This window comes from Musa acuminata, chromosome BXJ3-8 (genome assembly GCF_036884655.1).
Source record: "Musa acuminata AAA Group cultivar baxijiao chromosome BXJ3-8, Cavendish_Baxijiao_AAA, whole genome shotgun sequence".
Classification (NCBI taxonomy): Eukaryota; Viridiplantae; Streptophyta; class Magnoliopsida; order Zingiberales; family Musaceae; genus Musa; species Musa acuminata.
Window position 1 is genome coordinate 44,895,675 of NC_088356.1, and position 26,408 is coordinate 44,922,082.

General features: G+C 36.4%; 4 protein-coding genes across 11 annotated transcripts; 1 reads left to right on the plus strand and 3 right to left on the minus strand.

Moving 5' to 3' along the window:
- Positions 1-405: 405 nt before the first annotated feature.
- On the minus strand, positions 406-7,927 carry LOC135585361 (leucine aminopeptidase 2, chloroplastic-like). Of its 3 annotated transcripts, none has more exons than XM_009417231.3 (10): positions 7,610-7,927; positions 5,827-6,241; positions 5,436-5,630; positions 5,088-5,313; positions 4,730-4,856; positions 4,521-4,616; positions 3,354-3,431; positions 2,673-2,733; positions 1,898-2,085; positions 406-807 (listed from the first exon to the last, which is right to left on the minus strand). In XM_009417231.3, the coding sequence occupies exons 1-10, from the start codon at positions 7,868-7,870 to the stop codon at positions 679-681; spliced, it is 1,776 nt and encodes a 591-aa protein (XP_009415506.2). In that variant the 5' UTR covers positions 7,871-7,927; the 3' UTR covers positions 406-678. The 3 variants fall into 3 exon arrangements, with proteins under 3 accessions (XP_009415506.2, XP_065017661.1, XP_065017660.1); XM_065161589.1 differs by having other exon boundaries at positions 5,827-6,265; positions 7,610-7,749; XM_065161588.1 differs by lacking the exons at positions 406-807; positions 1,898-2,085 and adding an exon at positions 2,142-2,436.
- Positions 7,928-10,240: 2,313 nt separating this feature from the next.
- On the minus strand, positions 10,241-15,202 carry LOC135645070 (tRNA (carboxymethyluridine(34)-5-O)-methyltransferase-like). Of its 2 annotated transcripts, none has more exons than XM_065163130.1 (3): positions 15,041-15,202; positions 13,184-14,337; positions 10,241-10,655 (listed from the first exon to the last, which is right to left on the minus strand). In XM_065163130.1, exons 1-3 carry the CDS (start codon positions 15,185-15,187, stop codon positions 10,571-10,573), a joined length of 1,386 nt encoding a protein of 461 aa, XP_065019202.1. In that variant the 5' UTR covers positions 15,188-15,202; the 3' UTR covers positions 10,241-10,570. The 2 variants fall into 2 exon arrangements, with proteins under 2 accessions (XP_065019202.1, XP_065019203.1); XM_065163131.1 differs by lacking the exon at positions 10,241-10,655 and adding an exon at positions 12,279-12,424.
- Positions 15,203-15,392: 190 nt separating this feature from the next.
- LOC135645983 (short-chain dehydrogenase RED1-like) lies at positions 15,393-17,677 on the plus strand. Of its 2 annotated transcripts, XM_065164986.1 has the most exons (5): positions 15,393-15,524; positions 15,619-15,663; positions 15,760-16,115; positions 16,673-16,832; positions 17,076-17,677. In XM_065164986.1, exons 3-5 carry the CDS (start codon positions 15,779-15,781, stop codon positions 17,410-17,412), a joined length of 834 nt encoding a protein of 277 aa, XP_065021058.1. In that variant the 5' UTR covers positions 15,393-15,524; positions 15,619-15,663; positions 15,760-15,778; the 3' UTR covers positions 17,413-17,677. The 2 variants fall into 2 exon arrangements, with proteins under 2 accessions (XP_065021058.1, XP_065021059.1); XM_065164987.1 differs by lacking the exon at positions 15,393-15,524 and having other exon boundaries at positions 15,530-15,663.
- A 484-nt stretch (positions 17,678-18,161) lies between these two features.
- LOC135645982 (uncharacterized) lies at positions 18,162-23,633 on the minus strand. 4 transcript variants are annotated; one of them, XM_065164984.1, is made up of 9 exons: positions 23,450-23,610; positions 23,118-23,359; positions 21,205-21,248; positions 21,001-21,117; positions 19,945-20,103; positions 19,674-19,830; positions 19,431-19,573; positions 19,294-19,329; positions 18,162-19,065 (listed from the first exon to the last, which is right to left on the minus strand). In XM_065164984.1, the coding sequence occupies exons 2-9, from the start codon at positions 23,191-23,193 to the stop codon at positions 18,244-18,246; spliced, it is 1,554 nt and encodes a 517-aa protein (XP_065021056.1). In that variant the 5' UTR covers positions 23,194-23,359; positions 23,450-23,610; the 3' UTR covers positions 18,162-18,243. The 4 variants fall into 4 exon arrangements, with proteins under 4 accessions (XP_065021056.1, XP_065021055.1, XP_065021054.1 ...); XM_065164983.1 differs by having other exon boundaries at positions 21,001-21,248; positions 23,462-23,633; XM_065164982.1 differs by having other exon boundaries at positions 21,001-21,248.
- Between the last annotated feature and the right edge of the window lie 2,775 nt (positions 23,634-26,408).

Below are 26,408 nucleotides of genomic sequence, written 5' to 3' on the forward strand. Positions count from 1 at the left end.
TATTGTTAGATGTGCTTAAAATTGAATGGTGTAAAGAAAAAGGATGAATTATTGAGGGGTTAATTTTTTCGTAAAACAATATTGTTTTTTAAAATCCAAAAAATACACCTACTTTATCTTTGCTCTATGTGATTCTTTCTTGCTCTGGTTGAATGAACTAATAAATTGAATTGAATTGATAATATAATGATTTTTCTGAAAAAAATATTTTTTTTACATATAGTATCCATGTTTTCATTTTTTTTTAGATAGTACCCCTAATTTGTATAATTTTAAAAATATTATAGTTTCACATTCTAGTTTCACATTTATGCAAGTCATAGATCAGTAAAGTAGACATTATGTTGTATCATTGTTTCTTTTGGCACAGATGCAGGTAGTGCAATTTTGCCAAATCTTGGGATATTGCACGAATCTTCATCTGCTATTTAGCAACATTTTAATTCAAAAAAACCCAAGTTTAACTTTGAAAAACAAAGGCAATGACCAGATTTGTGAACAAGACTTTGAATCATTAGTACAAATGATGCGGCAATGAGAGACACTTCATTAACTAAGAGCCAAAATTTATCACTTCTTTCCTGCTGACTCTTGTTTTAGTGGATCAACAGAATGCGCAGATCCAAGCTGGTCCTGTTAAGCTGGAAAGCAGTTGCATTGCACCACATCACAACTTGTTTAGAGAGAGTTCTTCAAAACCCATTCGATCAAAGTAGAGACACCAAATCCAGTTGCTGCACGTTTCTTATCGTTCCACACCGGTCCTGCCATGTCGATATGAAGCCACTGGACCTTCTCGTCAACAAACTGCAACAAAGTGGGATTCTAGTTTCACATTGTTGCATGAACATTGTTATTGCCAAAATGAAACCATTATTAAAAAGCGATAAACAAATTAATATATACAGATCCACAACAATGCTTCCTTCCAAAGAAAAGGTGTAGGCTCTTCCTGGTCCAAGTGGTTCTCATTTGACAACCCATTTAAGCATTTGTGGCTTTTATTTCCTTTTAAATTCATGTCATTGAGTTAGAAATTTAGGATTTCAAGAAGTTGGTATGTGATTGCTTGGAGATGCTATAGCAAAAAGGAAAATCAATAGCTCGACTTCAGATAAACAAATCCTATGTCTTACTTTCAAGGTCTAGTTTCTTTGTGGTTTATTTAAATATTGAACCTAAAAAGTCTGATAACACTAAGAACTAGCATGAAATCTAAAAGACCTACATAAAGTAATCTATAAATTCGTAGAAATAATCCAAGCATCTCCTCAATGGTGTCTTAGTCTAATTCTGTCACTCGTGGGACCTTTTTAAAGTAATAAAAAAGATTCATGGCCAAAAATAGTCCAAGTATTTGTTTAATAGCTTCATGTCCATCTTTACGAAACCTAAGAATGCAATAAACATCTTGCTTTCATGAGTCCCTCACTAGTTGTCCTTTTTTTCATTTGTCCTTCCTCACCAGCTTGTGATTTTATTGTAACTACTCCTTAACACCAGTTCATTTTTGTTCTTAATAGGACCCAGACTTAAGCCACATGTCACTTAGGACAACAGTGAAATAAAATATTTATGTCCCACCAATCTAACCATGCATTCAAGTCATTCTACTGATCATTATGAATGTCAAATTTGATATTGTTGATAAATAATGTCAAATCTGAAAAATAACCCAAAGGAACACTACTCAAAAATGGGTTGGGGTGGAGAAACATTCATGGGTTAGGTGTTCATGGGTTTCAAAACATTCCTTGAAGAAGCTCTTGAATCCTATATCCTTGCGAACAATTTAACCTCCAAGAGTATATTGATGCAACATTTGTTGTAACAAGGGCAATTATTATTAGAATTTGCTGGCAGGATATCATAAGAGAAAGGGTAATTTAGTCTAAACCTGTTTCAGGAAAAGGGCAGCTGTAATAGCTCCACCTTGACGACCTCCAGTGTTCACCATATCAGCAACACCTGATTTCATCGACTCCCAGTAGCTATCTTCCAGAGGCATCCTCCAAAACTTCTCTCCTGTGGCTTCAGAAGCTGCAACAATCTCCTTGGCTAGATCATCATTAGGAGAGAAGAACCCTGTGAAAATAAAGAACAGTTGGTTGACTTCATACAGACCACTGGCAATTCTCACTGGCTGATTATATATTGTGACAACATCAAACCACAAGCTGTAACCAACAGGCTTACCCAAACAACTAAAGGCTCTAATCTTTACGTTTCCAATTCAAGGATAGCAAGGTTGTATAAAACCCAAAAAATCAATAGGAAACAACTCTAGTTAACTGCAAATTTCCCTCCATTTGTAGCCAAAAATTGACCAACTGAATGTTAACTATAAATACTTACCAGAACACAAGTAAAGCACCGTTAACAGAAATTAATAGCCTTCAAAATGTAATCACCTCAAAAGCATAAAAGCATATATTCCTGAATCGGGAAGAAATTAGAAGGAAACATGTAAGTACTAATTGCTTGCTCAGAATCACAAAGTAAATGTGTTTCTAGATCACTCTCTGCTTTATGCACTCGTTTACCAGGTACGATGGCAGTTGCATAAAATCAGCAGATTTGAGTAGCCATTTGATGACAATCACTACCAAAAAAATTAAACCAGGGAAAATTACAATTTCAGGTAATCAATTGTGATGATTGAGGATCTTTACCTGCAATGCTGGGCCCAAGGGCAACTACACAGGCACCAGTAAGTGTCGCTAGATCAACCACCTGTGTAAAAGTTTTTTGAGTCAGAATTAGGAGATAATTAATATAAGCCTCAAAAAGAAAATTCCAAGTATCAAGCATAAAAGAAAAACCTTCTGTCTCACATTTTTTATTTTAAAATTTAAAGAAAACACTGATCTTTTATAATCATCAAGAAAAATTTTACTTCAACACTAAGGTAGGAGAAAACATGAAGCAAAGAATTGTTGCACTCATCCTGCTTCATGGGATAGTCAAGATAAAGACCATGACCTTACAGAATATGCAATAAATTTCTCATTCTATTTGTCTAGATACGATGGATGGCATCTGTACACAATTAAGTAAATAATTTAAATGTAACAGTATCTTCAGAAGTCAAATGCTTCAATTATATGTATGACCATCTAGCCACACCTATCAATTCATTCAATTGAACAAGAATTCAATAAATATATGAAGATAGATGTGAATAAATCAGCCTTAGAATAATTTTTAATTCATCATTCTCTCTGCTCAACAAATTTATGAGGCAACCACATAATCAATTTTAGGGAAGCCACCTCTCAAAAGTACATGAGACCTATTAAGATAATGAAAGCAGGGTTCAATGAGAACATAAAACTAATAACATGTTACAGTACCTTTTCAATGCCTTGGTTACAAGCATAAATCAAAGCATCTGCAAGTGTCAGCCTTCCCTCTGCATCTGTATTATTGACCTGGAAAAAAAAGAAGAAAAAGTATAGGAGGTGCCGAGGTGATATTGCTGTATGAAATGTATTAGCCAAGAAGATAATTCATATCTAAGAAATAAGGCAATATTATATGTTGAAACACCATAATTTTTTTTAGACATTGACATATTCATGTAAATTTCTTTGATTTATAAACAGATAAGCCATCAATTATCTCGATGAATGTCACTAGAACAAGAATTTTATGTCACAAATATACGATCAGACAGATCTGGATGTGGCTTAGGCTTACACAATATACCAGGAGAAATTAATTCAATATTTTTCAATTTATTAAGAAGAAAAGATAATCTAATAAAGAAGGCAGTCCAGAGAAACAAAGATCCACAGCCCCAGATCTAACAGATCACGGAGAAGTAGCTAGCTACGCAACCAAATTCCAATTCAAGAGGACTGAGTTCAACCATGTTCAGAAGTGTTACAAATAGGACCAGCTAAAACTACTAATAAAACAAAATATTAGAACATTATGCAAGAAATGAGGGGAAAACTTTAGATGAGAGTCTTCTGCACGAACTCTAATGCATCTTCAAAAAAATCTAGGCCTTTTTTTCCTGAAAACCTAAAACTAAAAACACTCAGATGAGAAAATCTTCTACACTAACACTTATATTTTTATAAAAAGCGATAGGTCCCTTTTGTCTGAATATTAAAACTAATTTTTATCAAAAGCTGTAGGTCCCTTTTGTCTGAAAATTAAAACTAAAGAAACTCTAGCAATGATTACTAATCCACAAAAACACAAAATTCAATGGATTTATAGAGGATTTCACAATCCTCTACTTTCTAGAAAAGACATGGATTGCCACAAGACCAATTGTGCCTAGATGGAAGGTAGAAAAATCTAACTTTCTGGTTGCCTTTCAAGCTCATTAGAGGAAAGCACAAGTAACAAAGTTTTGCTATAACGAGATCTGTTATCTCAAAAACACTAACAAGCCAAAAGTTCAATGGAAAACAATCAGAAAACTACATAAACAATCATATTGACCAGAATAAATTCCTCTAGATGAATAATTAAATACCTCTGTGATGTAAGGGCAGAAGTTATACCTCAATGGTCTTCCCATTGGAAGCAGTGACTATATCACCTGGCCTCATGCCTGTGCCACTAATCATATTTTCACAAGCAGCAACTATGAAATGAACCTGTAAACACAAATAGTTTAGTGTCAGGAACAAGTAACTGCTGAATGTCTAAAATGTTGGATTCTTCATGGAACAATTCCTTTTCATCGAATGTATAAGAGTGATCAACTTACTTCGACTCCTGGAGGTTTAATTTCGCCTAAAGCTTTTGCTGCACCAAGAGTAGCTGCAGCACCTCCCATATCAAATTTCATGAGTTCGATTGAACAACCTGGTCCAGTCTTTATGTTGTAACCACCACTGTGAAAATAAAATGGCATTGAATAAAGATTTTTTGCACTGTTTCAGATAATGCTTTTAATTATATGATTTCTAAACAAGTATAGAATGACAGATATTGTGATGAGAAGTTTACAATTTAAATCAATAATACAGGGAAAAGTGAAAGAAAATAATTGATAGGTTTTTTACTTAGATTTTTGGCAAGTAATGAATAGCTATATCCCTCCTCTCTATGGAATAGACATGTACCTGTCAAATGTTAAACCCTTCCCAACAATTGCCAACTTTCTCTTCACATCACCACTCGAAGGTTTATAGCATAAGTGGATAAAATGAGGGGGATTTGAAGAAGCAGCAGCAACACCTAAATATGATCCCATCTTCAACTCTTTGCACTGTTCAGCATCTAATATGGTAACAGTAAAAACATCACTGTACAATGTGGCAATTTTTGAAGCTTCTTCTGCCATTACCCCTGGAAGTCAGAAAAGTCACTAAGTGTATGACATTCCGTTTCATATCTAAAATAGGGTAAGGAGTGCAAGGGTAGACAGATAAATCACACATATTGACTGTTCAACACCATTTCTCACTAACCAGGTGTAAGCACATTGGCCGGTGCATTTACGAGCTCTTTTCCAAAAATCACTCCAGAGCAGACATCAGTAGCATACTTGAGTTTCTGGTCCACCTGTGATCCCGAACCAAAACCAATGATGTCCACTGTTTTAAGTAGTGGCTTTTTTGACTCTGACTTAAACCTATTATCTTCATAAACTCCTAGCACAGTTCCTACAAAAAAGAAAAAACAAGTCAGATTTTTTTTTCAAAAATGCAACCAACAAATGCTCAGTAACTAAGGAGTGTTTTCTTATTTCTGATTTCAGTTTCACCAGTTGTGTTTCTACTTTCTAGTGATGTTGCACTGTTTCTATATATGAGATCATTACAAGAAAATCATTATAGGTTAAGACAACAGAAAACCTACCTGATGCAATTGCTGAAGCAGCATGTAGTTTTGCCTCTTCTGACATCCCATCGAGTGATGCAAGACAAACAGCGGCATTACTTGCTTGGGCAGCCTTTGCAACTGCTGCAACAGCTTCCCCAATGCCTTGGTAAGCAGTCACACTGGATGAGGGAGACCCAAGCCCAAGTAATCCTAGTCTCTTGAAACCCAAACCAGGTAGCCTGAGAACTGTAGACTGGCCAGATTTTCCAGTAAAATCCTCCTCTGTGGAAGCTTCTGCCAAAATACCACCAAGCTTCTCATCAAGCCTCTTCAAGACTAAATTCTCAAATTTAGAATCCGAGTCCTTTTTCATATCTTTTTCCGATACAGCAACAGCGAGTATGTCCCCTTTCCATTCAACAAAATCTAACTCCCTTGCAGCAAACGCAATCTACAGAATGATGAAAAAGAGACACTGGGCAATTGAGGTCAATTAGTAAAAGAATGAACCTATCAGCATAAATTTTCTGCAAAATTAAAGTACAGGCTTTTGCAAAACTACCAGAAGAATTTCAAAACTGAGATAGCAATAAATTCTAAAATATAATGAAGCAGAAAGATATATAACATTTGTGCATGCAAATAACAGGGCCATTTAACAAAGCAAAAGGCAGCATTTAACAAAATGCCTCAGAGGAAACTAGCTATATGTTGTTGCTGTTTCAGCACTTAACTGGCAACAATAACAAGGGTAAATTTTATTCATAGCAAGGGCCGCATGGAAATTACTCCAGATATAATTTTTATGTGAAGAATACAATTAAGAGAAAGCATTATGCTCCTCGCAACAGGGACATTTAACAAAGCAAAAGGCAGCATTTAACAAAATGCCTCAGAGGAAACTAGCTATATGTTGTTGCTGTTTCAGCACCTAACTGGCAACAATAACAAGGGTAAATTTTATTCATAGGAAGGGCCGCATGGTAATTACTCCAGATTCAATTTTTATGTGAAGAATACAATTAAGATAAAGCATTCTGCTCCTCGTAATAGTATACAACCACCTTATTTTAGGACAAACCAAAAAGCCACTATCACTTGTCGAAGAACAGAATAAGAACATACAGTAAAGTATTAGTTAGTTTGAACACAAAACTAACTACTGCCATGATTTCTAGTTAGTTTGAACAGAATGATGGCCAAATGACAACAGAGTCATAAAAGAAAATGGCAACTTCAACAAGCCCGGAGACAAGCACAGTGGAAGACCCAAGATTTCTAGTTTAGTATGTTCCAAGCAAAAGAAGAGGTGAGATGACTGCAAACTCTTTGTACTGTGAAGAAAGAATTGAGAAGACAAGCTTTTATGTCCTTTATCCAAGATAAAAGCCAAGTGACGGGTACTCAAAACTGACCACCGAGGGGAGGAAGTCACGGGCGAGTCCCAAATGCGCTAATCCATAGATTGGGTAAATGCCTGATGACTAACTATAGCTTATCCTTTTAAAGTTGCCCTTGCTTTGAACAGGAGTTGGAATAGATGAACTCATCCCAGAAATCCATTCCAGAAGAAGACAAATGAACCCATCTATTAAACAAAATATAGAAAGATTGATCTTTTCGGAGAGATAGCAAAGCTCAAAGATTGAAGATCCAAATGAAGGAGCATATCCAACTACAAAGCCGGATAAAAAACATAACTTTTATGTTCAGAAACGCCAGTCATTTCATCGAACATCTGCAATGGGAGACACGCGAAAGAAAACAAATTGCCGAGACTCCGGGTGGGGATCGATAGCGAGAGGCAGAAAGAGAAGACCTGAGGGATCTCAACGGCGGCGGGCTTCGTGAGCCCGAGAGTGGCGCGAGTGGTGGCGGCGGCGGCAGCGGTGGAGTGTCCCATGCGACCGAGCCGCCGCCGGCGGAAGGCGGGGGCGGAGGGGGGACGCCGCAGCCGAGCGAAGCAGAGGACCGCAGCGGAGTAGCGGCGAGGGCAAGCAAAGGTGGAGGAGGAGGAGGAGGCGTAGGAGAGCCGCGATGCAATGAGCGAAGCGGTGATTGCCGCAGCGGCCATTGTCATTTATTGGGTGCGCTCTCCGGTGTGGGAACGGTTGGTTGGATTCAAACCCCATCCGTTTAGCTGCTCTTTTAAGGCAATCGTCGATGTGGTATTTTATTGCTCTCTGTAGTGTGTACGTATGAGTGTGTGTGTGTGTGTATTTGTGTGGTGGCTTTCACTTGCCAAATGGGTGAAGCTGAGCTGTCTTTTTTCTGCTGTTTTCTTATATTTTTGTTTTGAACGATTTTCTCAGAAAATGCTTTTTTTTTTTACATTTCCTAAAAGTATTCCCTTTTTTTTCATATAGTATCTCAAATTTAAAAAATCTTTTAAATACCTCTATTTTTTTTTATCCCTTTTTTTTACCAGATTTAAACTATTACGATAGTTCTATTTAGCTCGTTTATAGTATTTTTAATCATATTTATTATATTTTATTAAGATACTAAAATATTATAAAGGTTATTGAAAAACACTCTGTATGATACCATATTTTTAGGTTTTAAGTTTGTAGTTGGTCTGGTTGATATTAGAAGTTTATTTAGATCATTTACAGTTTTTTCGAGTAGGTCTTATAATATTTTTATTATTATAGCTAAAACATTATAACAAGTTAATTTTTTATTTATTTATATGGTGTTGTTTTGATTCTTCTATTTAACTCATTTACAATGTCTTCAAGTTGACTCAGTAGTATTTTTTGTTGTGGTGGCTAAAATATTATAATAGACCAAAATACTATAATAAACAATTTTTTTTTTTGAATTGTTTGGGTATCTTATAAATTAGAAACATCATTTGAAATAAAAATCAAAATGGGAGTATTGATTGGGAAATACCCAAAATATGAGTATTTTTCTTTAAAATATCATCTTTTATTTTTTTAAAAAAACATTATAAATATATGGATGAAATTTTAGAAAAAGCTCTAAAATTTTAGAGTTTCTAGCAAAGCAATCAAATATGAAAAGATCATTTTGCCCTTAGCAAGTTTAAAAAATTACTCATTTATGTTAGACCCATCATCATCTCTACCTTACAGTGTCGCTTGTAACCCTCGTGCAAGGATTGTCATCGTTTCTGTTGACTCCGTTAGCCCCTCCTCTACAAGGTTAGCTCATAATCTTGTGCGAGAAAGGATGCGGTGTAAGTGTCACTATCGCTCACAACCCTCACGAGGACCTTGTCGCACAAAGCTATTGTTATGCTACCCACAATCTTCACACAAGGGCTTGCTATTATTGCTCGTAACACTAAACCTAGCCACCCATGTAGGACCACCCCCCATTTGCCTTATGGTTGGCCCTCGTCGAACCCTATCATAACCTCATGCACATACAAAGGCAATGCAGTGCAGAGGTGATCGATAAGTGGTGCAAGGTGTTAATGGGTCTTGTAGAGGTTAGGGGCAAAATTATTATTTACGAAAAAAAAATGCTATGTGAGAATTTTTTTTAAAATTGGAGTGCTCTAGATAAATTCTCATATTTAGATTTTTTTTTTCTCGAGAATTCATCCTATAAATTTTATGAAAAAATTATTAACTAAGATATTCGTGTCATTTTAATGGGTCATAGATCCGTGCAGATTGAAAAAATTATCTAAAAGTAATGTCTACTTTCTCACATAGCCTATGGTGGAACCAATTATATAAAACAATAATAAAATAATATTTTATGTATGGATCAAATTTATCATTAATAATATTGATATATTTTAAATTTTAGTGGCTTATATAAAATTAGTATTTATATTTTTTAAAAATAATATATTTTATCAGATGGAAATAGTGGGGAATTTATGGAGCTATTTTTTATCTTGAAGTTCTAATTATTTTATCAGATCTAAGTAAGTACTCACCCTTAATAATAATTGATCTTGAAGATCATTTATTTTAGAATCAAATCACTTATCTTATTATTTATTAATATTATAGCTACAAACACTGTAGTTTGAAAATTCCCTTCGTTGAATTGGCCCTTTTTCTTCCTCAATTTATATCTCATCATGAAATTAACATCTCTTTTGAGTGATTATGAAAGAAATCAATATCTTGTAACCTTACTCTCTTGGATGCAATTATTCTCATGTATACATTTATATTTGATCAAGCGTTGTTTTCCCCTTCATCATTTTAAACAAACCTCAGTGTCATCTTTATCCTTATCATCAATGAAATATTTACCATCATAATCTTTATTAGATAGACAATCTTCTTACCATTAAATTTAGATTATAATATATTTATAATTTAAATTATTAATTGCCTAAAATTTTGAAGGTAGCAAGAAACTTAAATCAATGTTAATTGAAGAGTCTACGCATGGGAAAAGAAAGAGAGCCAAATACTCCTCATAAGTTCATACAAGAACATAAATCAATGAGGGTTCATAAACCATTAAAAGATAAAGATTTACTGCCGGAAATTAAATTCAGCTGACACATATTTCATCTTTCAGATTTCCCATAATTCCAGGAAGTTCATGCCGTGGAGTACAAAATATTCCACCAAAGCTGTGTGATCAAATATCTTTCTCGGACTTGAGGTAGACCAAGTTAAGAAGGATAAACCACTCAGCATTTATCTTACAGAATCTTCAACTATCATGTTTTAGAAATAACTGACATCAAAATCATCTTGAGTTGTACAACTTGGACCAATTCAGGCAGCATGATTAGTTGTTGGATCTTATGAGCACAGCAATTTCATAAAGCAGTGATTTAGGATTTCTCAAGAATAATACACCAGTTGGACTTGTCGTAGAATTGGTCAACAATTGATGCATTATCTATGCCGGAAACCAACCTGCAAAAAAATAATGAGCAAAGATAATTTATTATTGAGAGGACAGCACCACATGAGAAAATAACGATACAAAGGACATGAATCTAATGCACTAAAGAGAAACCACAAACACATGGAATGGAGAAAGTAACATTTAGATTTGCTTCTTCAATTATTGGCATCAGCATATGTTTCACCATATGAAAGTTTTGGCTGCAATCATTTTAGTTAAGCCATCAGGTTTTCTTTCAAATTATATATTAGAAGTACAACAAAGATCCATTTCAAGAAGTGCTTTCAGAATAGACATGCCTAAAATCATTTTAGTTAAGCTGTCAGGTTTTCTTTCAAATTGTATATTAGAAGTATGGCAAAGATCCATTTCAATGACTGCTTTCAAAAGAGACATGACTACTGTAGGGAGGACAAATGCATTTGCCTAGGACTACAAATCCATCATCTATCTTGCTTTTGATTGGGTCGGGGAATAACCAGGTTCTGAACACAATTAGTTTCTCATCAACCATAGCAAAACAGAACAATTAGATCAGCAAATTCTTCTGATTCCACAGAATTGCTGGTACAAGGTATGAAGGCATGTAATTGCCATTCGGTATATCCACTCAACAATACTTGCTGCTTAAGCTACACGAGACATCAAAATTCAGGTAGCGAGGAGAGGCTTGTACAAAGCAAATGGTAAATAAAAGATATCATATACCACCACCACCTACAACATATCACATCAAACTTTCCAACACAAATTGTACACTTAAAAAGTAATTGAAAAAGTATCAGGGTCTTGCTTTAATAATAAAGTTGCTCCAATGCAACTTGGGCTTAGTGGGGATTCAAAGAAAATTTAGGGTTTAGAAAAAGGGCTACGGGTCAGGTCAAGTCCCTAGTGGTGGTACTACCAAACCCAAGCAGTACCACCGCCAGAGACCAGGTGCAGTTGTTGTTTTAGCTACCTAATTTGCTGAACATGATTCAATTTTTTTGTGTGATACCTCTCTTAAGTTTCTATAGAGAGGAGTGTTTCAAATTGTAATGTTACGTAACCTTGAGAAGAAGGAAGGTGCAAGGAATTTGATCTTCAACTTTGAACAAAGATCGTTATTGAAACCCGGTGATCTCAAGCGACGAGGAATCGATAGTCGACAGGTCACAGGTCGAACCACTATAGAAGGCATGTGTATCGCTTTTCTCTAGTGTTCCTTAATTTGTATGCACTAGCTTCCTTAACTTGAAAATTGTTTCAATACACAGTTGCATTAATTCCCTCCCCCTGACATTATCAATCCCAACAAAACATGTCTCAAGTGACAGGGCCATCATAAACTTTGCTTCCCACCGTAGGCGATGACACATGTATTAGTAACACTTGCATCTCACAAATGTATTAGTTAATTTATTACAATATATTTGCATATGTAACAAATGCACTATAATTTGTTGATGATCATGGAACAAGGGTTTTAAATAGAATATACAACTAGGATTAGGATCCTAGGCATTTTCCTATTCCTTGCATGAGCTTATTTTGAATCACTTGAATATGAGCAACATTATATGGAACAATTAAGGTCAATGATTTTACAGCTTATTGTGGTAGTTAGTTATGATTGACAATTCACAATCACCTTGTTGGTATCAAACTAAGGTACAAAATCATGTCTGTGAGTATATCCATTACCTTAAAAAAAAAAGTTTAAGATATCAGAGACAGATTCTAAAGTTGGTACATGCACCAAGATCTTGAAGATTGTATCATTAAAACATATCTTCAACTGCAAATTCAATAGACAAAAATACATTAAAAAAATCTCAAAGAACCTCAACATCAATGCAACATTATGGTGAAAATATGTTCCTAAATAGCATAAACATGAGATTTGTGATAGTTATGATGATTACATATTGTTCCTAAATAACATGGATTTTTCTTTGAGAAAAATAGAATTAAAAATTAGCATATTTATAAACAGAAAAATCTTGATTGTTGCAATCCAAAGAAGTCAAAATATTGTTGTTATTGATCAATAAATTGTGCATTTAATTTGCTATATCTATTATGCAGAGCATGCTGGATGACTACTATACTTCATCTCATTTGTTAGGAAAAAGTATTTTAGTGTTTTTCTATTCCTTTCTGCAGTTATCTCCAGATCCAAAATTATAAATCATTGTTAAATATTTCAAGCATTGCTTTTTTTTGCAGCTTGTCACAGTAGATTTAAAGAAGCACTATTTAAGCTTGCCCTGTAAATAAGTTCCTATTAAAAGTGGCATCTGACCTTTATTTCAAATTTATCTAAGGCTTTTCTCACAAACATTGATCTTTGCCAGCATACATTATAAACAAAATGGAAGAAATTGTTTTTGCATATAACTAACATATGCAGTTTTGTAGAGAAAGCTATAGAATAACCAGCCGTTGCATGTTTTACTACTACATGGAGATAGCAAAACTGGTATATATTAGGAGTCAGATGTGCCCACAATGTTACAAACATTTCACAATAATTGGGTAAACATCAAATACATACCTTTGAAGCTCTCCTTCAACAAAAACATGGTAATAACGATTGTAAACCATAGCCCCTTTCTTATCATCTTTCTTTGCCAGCCCAGTTTCAACTGCTGAAGCCGATGCACCACTAATTTCAGCACGGTGATATGGTAAGTGCCAAGGAACAAAATATTCTTGCTGAGTCTCAGTTTGTCCACTAATGGGGTAAAGATGACTTCCTGTGGTGGCAGAAGAAATAGAAGCATCAACCATGATACTATCCATAGACTCCATTTTATCATCAGATAACTCATTGCATGTTTGTTTTGTGTCCTGACGACAACTTTCATCTAACTCAGGGATACTCTCTAACTTGTTTACTGGATTATTACGAACAGGACTGCTGGGTTTCACCCATTCTTCATCATATTTGTGAAACAGAGGAGTCCATTTAGTAAGCAGTGATTTGTCTTCTTGTTCAACAGCCCACACAGTGATCAAAACCAGTCCACCCTTTCGAACAACCCTAACTAACTCTTCTATTGCTTTTCTCCGCCTCATCTCGGTGCTTAGGTGATGCAACACAGCAATTGAAATTGCAGCATCACCAAAGTTGTTTCTGTAGGGAAGGTTAACAGCATCAGCAACCATTACATCGTGACCCCTCCTCGCACATATTTCAATTAGAGAAGGGCTTATGTCACAACCTATGTAAAAGCAATCAGGATTAAAACCAAGATATTTTCCATTCCCACAACCGGCATCAAGTATGACTGAAGCTTGCCTCAAGGAATTCAAAAAACTAGCAACTTTTGGCCACTTAGCAAATCGAGTTGAGCTGAAATGGGGAGCAATGGCATCATAAACACGATGCACATACTTCTTCTCAATGTCAGGAGTGGACTGAATGCTCAGGGAGCAGGTACTATCATCATGAGGAGATACAGGCTCTGTGGTCTCAGATGATCCATTTGCATTTGCTGATGAAAAGTTTGTAGAAGAATGAGATTCTCTCTGGCACTGTAGTGATTCTGACATACCAAAACAAGTATCACCAACTGGGGTATCTGGATACAGTTGCAATGCTGCTCTCGAGCAGGACAAACTAGTTCGTAGACCTTGATAGTAGTTACTTGCTGAACCCACCGATCGTAGGATCATGAATCTCCACCTATCTTGCTCACTATGTCCCTACGATTACCACAACAAAGATAAGTTAACATTAGTATTCAGCAGCATGCAAACACTTCTATAAAGCAACAGTTGAGACATGAAGAAGCCACGAGCAGAGGAAGCAACGAATCCAACTAATTTTCCTTAAGCCCACAGTTCATAACTCCGCTCAAAACAAGATAGACATTTCTAACTGCAGTACATCGGGGTGCAAAAATCTGTGTGCGGGTCAAGTTTTGATCATAACAGACCATAGAATTGAAAGACCTGAACCTAGTTTGGGACACAACTGAAACAGTTTGACCCAGATTTCACCTCGTCAGCAGCTAAAGCTCGCTCTCTTTCATCCAGCTTCTAAGAACTTTATCTATTGTTTCTTTGGTACAAACACTACAGTCTAACTGAATCCCGCAGTGGAAACAATAAAGTTCTTGGAAACATAAACACAAACACCCGATATGCAAGAATCAATCATTCCCACAAAGAAACAGCAGCATAAGGATCTTAGAGTCACAAACACAAACATCCAACACGGAAGAATCTTTACCGTTTAGATAAATACATGGAATGCTGAACTAGATCATACAAGGACGAACACAAACATCAACGTGGCAAACAAACTGGGGTTGAAACTAATATAACCAACATCTCAAAACCACTGGCAAGAAGAGATAAGAGCGGCTGCAAAGAAAGAAAATGGGGTAGGAATCACGGCCATTACCTGGAGATCGCTAAGGAAACGGGGAGAGGTCGGGGCAGGGAACGGGCGGCCGCCGACGCTGTAACGGACGAGGAGGAAGACACCATCGTCATGGAGGCGGGGCTCAGAAACCCGTAAATACGGTGTTATCGGGTCGGATCTACCCATAACTTGTGTCAGAAACTTCGATCCGCATTTAGAATGCTTGGCTAATTGGATCCAAAATAAGGATCCATGCGTGGGTTATCGGGTTTTGAGGTCCATCAGCACCTTATACTCGTTGAACCGAGCCGGGATCGATGATCTAAATGAACCGGGTTTAATTGGCGCGTTGACGCGCGCGCCATTTAAGAGAGTACAATATCGATGGAAAGGGCAGGGCATCATTTAAGTAGTGAAACAGGAATCAGTAGATCTAGGGTAAACGATAGCTACGTTGGTGGTGTGCGCGCGATCGATCGGGCATCAACTGGCCATTATTGCTGTTCTTCTGTCCTTGTTTTAGGTTTGGTGAAGGACACATCTCATCATTCTTTCTCCACAAATCCTTCCAATCTCGTTTCTTCTGTGTCGATACTTAAAAAGATCGGTTCTTGCAGTTGCATCTGCAGAGGAGCTTGGGTATCTGATCCGGATTTAGTGAGGTTTTCTATCTGTAATTTTTTTTTATCATGTTAGATTTCACCCAGCCCAAATCAGGGAGAAAAACTGTGTCTTTATTTGTTTTCATCTGTGAACAGTACAAAGTTGGGATCTTTAATGGCTGATTCAGAAAAACCAGTGGTTCTGATCACTGGATGTTCGGAGGGGGGCATTGGATACGCGCTCGCACGTGCCTTCGCCTTGGAGGGGTGCTTCGTCGTCGCAACAAGCCGGTCCCTGAGCTCAATGAAGAGCCTTGAGAACGATCCGAGGTTCTTCCTCCAGGAACTGGATGTCGTTTCGGAGGACAGCATCCGGAGGGTTGTGACAAACTCCTTGGATAAGTATGGTCAAATCGATGTGCTCGTCAACAATGCTGGAGTTCACTTGGTCGCACCGCTCGCTGAGGTCCCAATGTCGTCTTTTGAGCATGTCTTCAATACCAATGTCTACGGTAAATGTTCTCATTGGAAACTGGAATTTATCTTTATTTTTATGTCATCCTTAATTCTTTTTCCTACTTTTGAAATCTAGTTTGTTCTAGTGATGGATTGATCCAAATTGTCTGAATTGGTTCTGGTTCTATCAACTCTGTGCTGATTGCATCGAGAAATGGCAATTGGCATGCTTCTCAATGCTGCATGTCATTTTGTACAAACACTTTGAAATTCTAGCATATTATAACTCTGGGGATTCTTTGTCTTAATCTTAGTCTGTCAGAGTTACACAGTAAAGGATACAGTGATTTTAGAACAAAACCATATGTTTTTTGCACATATTTCTATTTTTCATTTGCAAACTAAATTGAGAGCATTAAGCAAACTGGATCGGCTAGATTACCTTTTTAATATAAAATGGCTTTAATCCTTTGGTGATGGCTGCTTCAGTTGATTTGCTGGCTTTGCCCAGAAAGATGCTAAATTTAGTAGCAAGACCTGCATTATGGTGTCTCTTTCATAAATCCTCATTCACGTTGCCTTATTTATCATTTTATTTATGGCTTCTCTGCAGGTCCAATGAGGCTAATTCAATTTGTAGTTCCTCAGATGGTGCTTAGGAAGAAGGGAAAAATCGTAAATATAGGAAGTATTTCTGCATTAGCCCCTGGACCATGGGCAGGAGTTTATTCAGCATCAAAAGCTGCACTTCATGCCTTGACGGACACATTAAGGTCTGAATCGTTTTGCTATGCCCATATTGGGTTGATTAGGGATAAAAAAATTAAAATTATAGTTGGATCCTTGGCCTGGGTGAAATTGCATCGTTGGTATAAAGTATGAATCATAAAACTAGTTGCATCCTCGGCCTCATTGTATCCATCAAATTATTTGTGAACTCTGTTGTCTTTTAAGGTAATTGTTCTCAGCTGCCATACTTATTCAACTCTTGCTATCTTTTGTTGTATGCCTTGCAGATTGGAACTTAGGACCTTTGGCATTAGCGTGATAAACGTAGCTCCTGGAGCTATCAGATCGAACTTTGGAAAATCTTCAACAGCCAGCTATGACCAAATGCCCGAATGGAAGTTCTACAAACCTTTCGAGGCTGCAATTCGTGCAAGGACAGCTTTGTCTCAGGGCCCGAAGTCGACACCAGCGGAGGAGTTTGCAAAGAGGACTGTTACTATGGTACTCTCGAAGCAACCTCCTGCCTGGTTCTCTTATGGGCAACTTTCCACCATTCTAGCTATTCTGTATTACCTTCCACTGTCGATTAGAGACTACATCTATAGGTTGGCTCTCAAGTGTTGACTTGAGTATGTTCACGGCTGCTGCTGATCACTGGCATTCTCTTTCTTCTTCTGTGTTATGTCACACCAGCCATGTTCATGGTGTCCACGAACTTAGGAACAAACTGTGTTATGGCACTCTTTGTTACTCCTATGCCCTGATGAGCAAATTGGCACCAAGCCTTGTGACAGAATGCTGACCTAGTTCATGTTGAAAGATGGAATTCTCTGTTAATCTTGTTGTATTCTAACAAAGTTGAAATGTTTACTAGCACGTAATTTTTTCAGCTTAAATGTTTAAGAGAGAGAGAGAGAGAGAATGCTTGTGCTTGGCACTGAAAATGTAGGCTTTGTTCAATTGTAACATGCTTTGCTTGATCATAAAACACCCAAATGCTTGTGCATTGAGAATCAACATTTATATTCAAACTAAATCCCAAGGTTAATGTAGTGTTGTACATCTTTTCGGCACTTCCCAAGCTTCATACGAGCCGGAAGATGAATTCATACAAACATAAACACCTAGACAGGGAAAAGGCTCCTCATGAACCCTGTATTTTACCCATCATATGCACTTTACATGGCAATTCTTACTGAAACAAATGCAACTTCCATTGGGTATACAGAAAACCAAGTGTGTTCTTGGAGAAGATCAGAACTACACGGTACAGCATAACCAAGAAACTCTTGGCAATTTGGTTATCCTCCTGAGCAAAATATCCTGCAACGACTTGTCACCAGAAAAAGGATCCCACCTCTACAATGAGCTCATTTTGCAAAGAAAAAACATTGCACAGATCCATTAGCTGTGGTAATTACGGAATGAGTACATTGCAGAGAACTCAGAGTCCAGTCATTGTATTTGAGCATGGTAAAATGTTATGCCAGGGGTTTGCAGGGGCCTGTAACTGCGGGGTGCTGGTTGTTGAAGGGCATATTGAGGTGGCTGTTGATTTATCAGCATGGGCTGGTTCATGTTCAGTAGTGGTGGTGGTGGTGGTGCTGCTGCTGCTGCTGGTTGTTGAATCAAAGCCATGGGCTGTTGCTGCTGAACCAAAGGTGATGATGACCTTGCCAGATTTATTACCTGAGGTATAGGTGGTGGCGGTGGAGGTAGGGTGCTGAAGGTGTAAGGCAATCCAATCATTACACCTCCTGAAGGCTGCAGGTACTGTTGTGTTGAAACCGGGTACATGTTGTATTGTGTCTGGGTTGCCGAAGCCTGGCTTTGTACAGGACTCTGCCGCACCAAAACAGCTTGAGGCTGATGCGGCGTCGAAACAACAATCTGCTGAACAGGTACGAAGGCAGTGGTGGTGGTGGTGTCAGAAATTGGCAAGGGCTTCTCAGATATCATCCGCCTATCTGATGTGGCTATGGGAAGAGAATTAGATGGATTAGTTGATGTAGCCAAACCAGCATTCTTGGCCTCCTCTGCAGCAAAGGTGGAAAGAACTGAGGTCATGATTTGCTGGGAATGAGTGGAAGCTGTAAGCTTATCGGCAACCTCAGCGGCAATTGCAGCAGCAGTCTTCTCTGAGATCTTGGCTGGGGGACCAATTGAATCTGGCTTTGGTGATTCCGGTGCAGATAGTGGTTTATTCGGCATCACAATTGGCTCATTGTTGAGCCTCTTCCGCATGTTGACAGCCTCCTCAACCATGGCCTCAGCCAGCTGCCATGGGACAACTCTTTTCATCAGAAAGAAAAGGGAAGTTAAAATTGCAAGTATACAAGAGTGGAAGCATGTACAATAACATTGCTACAACAGGTTCCAATGAATAAGTATTCTTGCTAGATATAGACCACACAGTGCACCATTTAAACAAGACCATTGAGTAAAACAAGATTACATTTTCATTTCCTCTCCGAGGGATTCAAGCAAGTTAAACAGATTACACACCTGTAGCTGAGTACGAACATTCTCCAAGTTGGATTCCTGAACAAATCCACAAAAAATAACCACAAACAAAATTTAAAAGCAGGTCCCTTTTTCAATAGACATGAATGAATAAGAAAATTCCACCTAAATACTCAGACCTGTTCCTGCAGTGCTTCCTTTAAGTGAAACACGAGAACTGCACGATTTGATTCAATTAACTTAAGCTTCTCAACACACTCCTTCAGTGTTGCTTCTTCATCCTGTAGCTCATTAGCCAATGATCCCCTGCGAGGATCCCCATCTGAAGAAAAAAAGAGTCATAAAAAAAACAAAACATTATGAAGTAACTGTGCAGGTACAAAAGAGAAATTTTGCCATGCATGACACTGGCAATTATTTACCATGCTTACAGACACTTTCTACATCCTTTTCCAATTGTGCTGCATGCATGACAGCAGCTTTGCATTTGTTCAAGTCCGACTCCTCTTTGGCGTGCTCACTGAGCACATTGTGCAGTGCAGATATAATTTTTTCTGCTGTGCCTCCCATAGACAATTTCTGGTTTCCAAAGTTCAAAACAATTGTATATTTAGTCATTCCTTCTCAATTAGTTGTGTGTAAATATAACTGCTAATAAAGCAAAATGTACAATACAAGGGACTTTGATCTTACTATCTTTACTGATCGTGAATCTCTCCTTATGATTCTGACAGAACCACGTGAGCGCTTTTTGTTCAATTCCAATGTCGGCAGAGGTTCACTTCCAAGCATCAATTCTTTCAGGCCCCGTGCACGTGACCCAAACACTCTTCTTTGGTCCCAGATGTCAACCTACAATAATCAATGGACTAGCCTGAGTAGCATTTTTTCAATTGATAATATTAAATTACTGCAATTCCTCTAATAACACAAAAATTCATGATATTGGCTCATATTCTAGGCATTAAACCTTTGATTAGTTTATAAATAAGGTCCACTACAGGCCCCAAGTTATACATTTTATTAGATATTACAAGAACGTGAAATTCAATTCCATAAAGTTCTGACGTTACAAGTTTACATAAAAAAACACATGCCATACACTTAGTTCAGTTTCAGGCTACTGCTATATCACAAGGACAGGATATCAAATGGTCAAGCTAGGAAGTATATTCAACTGCTGAAGTTTCAGCATCAAGCTTCATGGCAAAGCTCTAAAAAGCACTTTCTTTCATGCAGTAAAAGAAAGAGTGTGTTTTTTAGAAGCCCACATAGACTATTAAGTGGTCGACATTTAGATGCTTGACCACCTATACAAATGCATGTACCTAGATGTAATCAAAATGCATGAATGGCTGGAACCAAGAAGGACAAGTAGGCACATGCAGACAATGGATTAATTGAATGCATCACTAGCAGAGATGGGAGTAGATGGTAACAGACTAGAAAGTTGGCTATAAAGGATATTATCGTATTATCGAATATACAGACAACTGGAGGAAGTCAAAGGGAAAGGAATGCATCATGTGGAAGATTTTACGCATACTCATTCAGGTGTTCCCTTTTTTACTGCCATGAAGTCAGCTAGTAATGCTCACAAGATTCAGGGCATCACACATGATTTTGCAAATAAATATAATGGAAGATTGCATATTATCAAGGAAAGAATTTTTATTTTAAAGATTTGTCATGCAAATGTAAGAAAACCTTGAAAGTCAAAATTGAAGTAAGTGTTTAACTAAAGCACACCAGTCTGGAGACGACATTCTTTCCATGTTCATCACCATTTTCAAAAACATCCTTAAGTGCTGCTGGAAGAACCTTCCAAAATTCACTGACAAACTCAGTTCCAGTACGCTTGCTGTTCTGTAAAATGTCATTGGCAAGATAAAGAAAAGGAACCTTCTGTTCCCTTTGTGAACTATGGAATTGCTTATCCCAAGTTTGGATAACCTGTTCTGCATGCTTTCGGTGGAAAATACACCAATGCGACAGGGCTATTGACAAAAAAAGTTAAGGTATCTCATTGACTTGCAGCAATCACTAACCAAACAGAAGAATAAGACCGACAAGAAATAACCAAACAACATGAGCAGAAAGAAAAGACACATTTCATCACAGTAAGTACAACTTTGTACCAGACATAAAATGAAAGATTTTAGCCTGTATATACCTTGTTTACCCTCATAAGTAGTTTGAAATTTTGAAATATCCAGAACCCAAGCTCTGTGCACTCCCCCAAACAAAAATACAAAACAAAAAGAAAGAAAAACATAAAAACATACATATCAAAAATAGTTATAGAAAATACAGCCTATATATTTAATCCCAGTACACGACAAGTGTAAGAAGTTTTTAATTGTTTTCTTGTTAGGCACCTTTAAAATGTCATGTTCTGTTTTAGCCTATTTTGACTAGAGAGGGAACATGGCTTGCTTTGAAAGCAGTGTTGCAAATAAGGAACTCATGGTCCTAAAGAACAATATAATCATTTAACTATGACAACAGGCTTCTACTATAATGGACGAGAAAAAAAAAATGTTAAACAAGAAGATAAATGATGCAAAATGTTTATGAAGTGAAGTAGATAAAAAAAACCAACTCAAAGAAACTTCATAGTTAGGGAACGATGTGGCTCAAGGAGATGTTTAACTCTCTTCAGTATGTAAAGCATGAAATTATATTTCAGTTGATAGGAATCATATTATTATAACTAAAGACAATATTACAGTTCAAAATCCAAGAGATATTACTGACTAAAAGAAGTTATCATTTGATCACATTTGCCAGTTCTAATAAATAATTGAGTGCATAAAAGGAAGTACAGACATCATGAAGCATTCACAAACAGACTATACAAGCAAGTTTGCTTAATACTCAACGAGGATGTGCTAAATTCCCTGGATTTACTATAGAAAAACATAACCAACAATAAAAAGCAAAAACCAATAGCAGGCAAAGAACAAGACAACACGATGTTCCAACACTTCATTGGCCTACTTAAGATAACTAAGATGGCCTTAAAAGTCAGTTATCTAGGTCGAACGACAAGTCGAGCTGGAATAGTATTCATCCTGATTAAATAATGCAATTCCAGATAATCATCCTTAAGAGTGTTCAAGAGATAAAACTATTTTTGTAGGATTACTAACCATGCATTATCCCTGATCTTTCACCAACACAAAGTATAGAGATCAATATTGCTAATCGACTCATCAACTTTGATCGTTCATGGTTAAGTCTATCGTCATAGTTAATCTTATTTTCATTGAATTGTAGAATTATAACTTCTTCATTCTCTCTTCATTATTAAAATAAGATCGTACTATTGAGAACTAAGAAAAACTAAGAAGCCAAAGAAGAAAATTTTAAGTAGGTCCTTGAAAATATAGCTAATATTTAACATGCACCTCTTTATGATCCTCTGTCATCTGCTGAAAATATTATGACTGAAGTCTGTTTGTACTCGAACTTCTCCCTTCGCCATCCTCAAAAGTAGATGATAGATGAACAGTGAATAATTTAACTTCAATTTAGCATGGAGGATATGTCTTTGCAAGTGAATTGGAAAACGAATGTGGCCAAGTACTACTAATAGCATGGGGAATGATCATCAGCCTTTAGTACTAATTGTGGATTTGTATTTGCATCTGAGTCAAAACATGGAAAATCACCCATGTTCCTAACTGGCAAGCTACAGTGGGCAATTAAACCATATCTCTACCTTTTCCTTTTCAATCAAATCCCAGGTTCTCAAAATTAAAAGTTAAACTACAACTGGCAAGAGGAAAAGAACGAACAATAGAAGCTGCTGAAGTCAACCTTAAGTTCACTAAAATCTGCACGTAACCAATTGGGAAGGATACTCTCGATACATTGCTGGGTGCTGTTGAGCTTGGAGAGCTTATCGGCCAGTATCTGCTCACTGAAAACACTATTCATCCCAGCACAAGACGGAGCAAACCCGCCCCTCCTTCACGCCCACCAAGAAGCCCTCAACAACACTTAAAATCAGCAGAAACCCCAGAAGTCTCTGCAAACTTGAGCACCGAAAGGGCAACAAAATCCCACCTTTAAGCCACAAACGAAACAGATTCACCAGTTTTAGCTGGTAAAAACAAGAAAGGCGTTAAATTTCCAGTGCAAGCTTAACTCCAGAAAGCAAACAAAGAAAATACTTTCAGAAGTTAGATTAAACCTTGAGGCGGACCTGCTTTTGCTCTCCGGCACTCCCGAGCCCGCGTTATGTTCGGAGAAAGCTTCGGAGATGGGCCGATGTGATGGATCAAAGCTAGGGTTTGGGGAGCGTTCAAACGTGTGTCTCCTCTCCTCAGCTCAAACGAAGTCTTCCCGTTTACGGAACGGAATCGGGGGAATGTATCGGTGGGCGAATCGTAGCAGAAGAGTCTATATCGGCATTCACAAGTAGATCAACGGCCTCCGAGGAGCGAGCTACTCTGATCCTGTTTGATCGGCAATTGTCGACCGTTGGATTACGATCCTAGGGTAGGAAACTCTAGACCACGTTAAGAAAATAGGGAATTTGACATTATGCATATGATTAATAATATGTTAATTATGAAAATAATACATGAATTTTAATTCAATAATTGAACTCAAAACAATTAATCATCTCTTGTTTTGTTATGAAAATTGAAGAAACACTAAAAAAAACAACCTACCAATTGATAATTTTATTTGCTCCTCTTATCTCTCTAATATTAATAGAGCTGCTTTCTAATGAGATTAAAACCACTAGAATTGGATATATTTGCATTGAAGTAGTTTTTTTTCATTTATAAGTTTGATAAATCTAATGTCAAGGAAAAATAAATAAATATGTTGTAAGAAGAAATATTTTAAAGTTAATGAAGCTCCAATAGGGTTCATAATTCTTGAGTCTAAATTGAGTTATTGAGCATAAGCCAAACTATGCTTTAAGATGAATTATAAATATATAAGTTTATTTTTCAGATTTATTTGTAAGATATAAGGTATATATAAAATAATATGATTTTGTGTGGTTGATACCTAATCATTCGTTTATCAATTAGTTTGGACCATCACAAATGTTCTTCTTATGAATGTGACATATATGTTCTTATGAATGGTGAGTTGATGGACCCAATCTCAAATTAGGAGCTATTGGATTTTGAGATAGATAAAATTCTTTTAATCAAAACTAAATTAACTATAGTATCTATTTGTGCTAGGCTCATACTAACAAAGATTTTAGGATCATCCTCGTATGAACGCATGGTGCAAACTATTATAGCACCTTATATCTCCACCTTCACAAAGCTATCAAATTCTAAGCTATATTCTAAGATTCATGCCAAAAAAATATTGATGGTAAAGAAGTTATATAGATATTGTTAATAATTGTCCAACTGAGATGTCGATCCGGAATCAACCGAGATAATATTTCATATTTGTTTCTAGTGTTGGGAAAGTATAGAATCTTCATCATGTAAAATTATGTTAGAGGTGTGCCCGACCAAACATCAAAGTTATTCACAATCCAAAATATTAGAGTTTGTGAATGTTAGAGGAACACAAGTAATGAGACGTTTTATAGTGTGGTTTCAAAGCTATTATGCTCAAAGATGCACATTAATATCGGGAACGATTATGCACTTCTCTCATTTATCGTAAAATTATGGTGTGTGCAAATCTAAAGAACATGAACAATCGTGAATGTAGTTTGCAATATCATGAAACAACACCATATCAATCATGCATTGTCTAAATGTATGGCATCGAGTTATCAGAAATGACACCTAGATGCCACCAAATAGTTTCATGGTGTCGGCTATGTAGTATATCCATCATGCCATCAATCTTATATTGTCACATTCTAGATTTTTTTAAAAAATATTATTTTATTATCTATAATTTATTAAAATTTTATTTTTAAATTCAAATCTCTAATTTTGTAACACTATATGTATTTTAACTAAGAAAAAAAGACTTCTCCACCCAAGCCTCATATTTATTATAAGAAATTACTCTAAAAGTAAATATAAGATAAAATTACATCAGCAGCAGCAGAACCTAAAAAAAATCATAAAAATAATCTTCAATACTTATCAGATATATATAAATGTCAATAATTTAATATAAAATGATAACATATTAATTTAATTAAACTCATATATTAGAATGATAATAATAATTTTTATACAGTAAACAAAATTATACATCAGTAATATGCAATACATCTCACATATATAGCAATCAAATAATAAAAATGTATATTATATATGATAGTTTACTCTCCTGAATGGAGAAACATACTCTACGGGATGATTCCTTCCAAAAACGAATAGAGATAATCTATATCACACTCGTAATAATAGATGAAGTAGTATCTCTTACATGTTTAAGTGAAAACATTTTTCTCCCGATAACGGATGGAGAAACTATATAACTGTCACGTCTAACAATCTGCTACTCCTCAAAGGGAACCGTTATACCTACCCTCGATCGGGATATATAATTAATTATGTTCATTCATTTACATTCGAGAGACACTCATACTTGATTTATGACCTACCATAGGTGGCTTGTGACGAGGTCATAACTCCTTTCACATGTTGCATGCCCAATGCAAATTACTCAATATAGTCACATATACTAGATAACAATTACATCAATATTATTATTTTAATCTTAAAAAAAACTACTAATCATTCTCAAATGATACTTTCGTATAAAACTTTTAGGTCCATTATATTATTAAAATATATAACATCAATCTCTCAATAATCCTCAATCAACGAAAACTCTAATTAGAATAACCCAATTAACTCGAACCAAATTCAATTCAATTAGAACTTAATGAAAGCAATCTCAAATCCTTATAGAACCAATCTAGAATCACCAATAAAAGGAGAGGATGAACTAATTTAGATTTAATTAATTTCAAATAGGTCAAGTCAGCTAGAACTGTAGAACTGATAAAGTTAGCCTAAAATCACCTTGAATTGGTTTGAACTAATCAAACATATATGATTTGACTTGAACTAATCAAACATATATGATTTAATCAACTAATAAGCTAAAACCAATAAAGGAAGAGGATGGACTATGTCACATAATGCGCCGAGTGTTGAATAGGTCACGTGGATTGTGCATGTCTATTCCATATGGTAAGT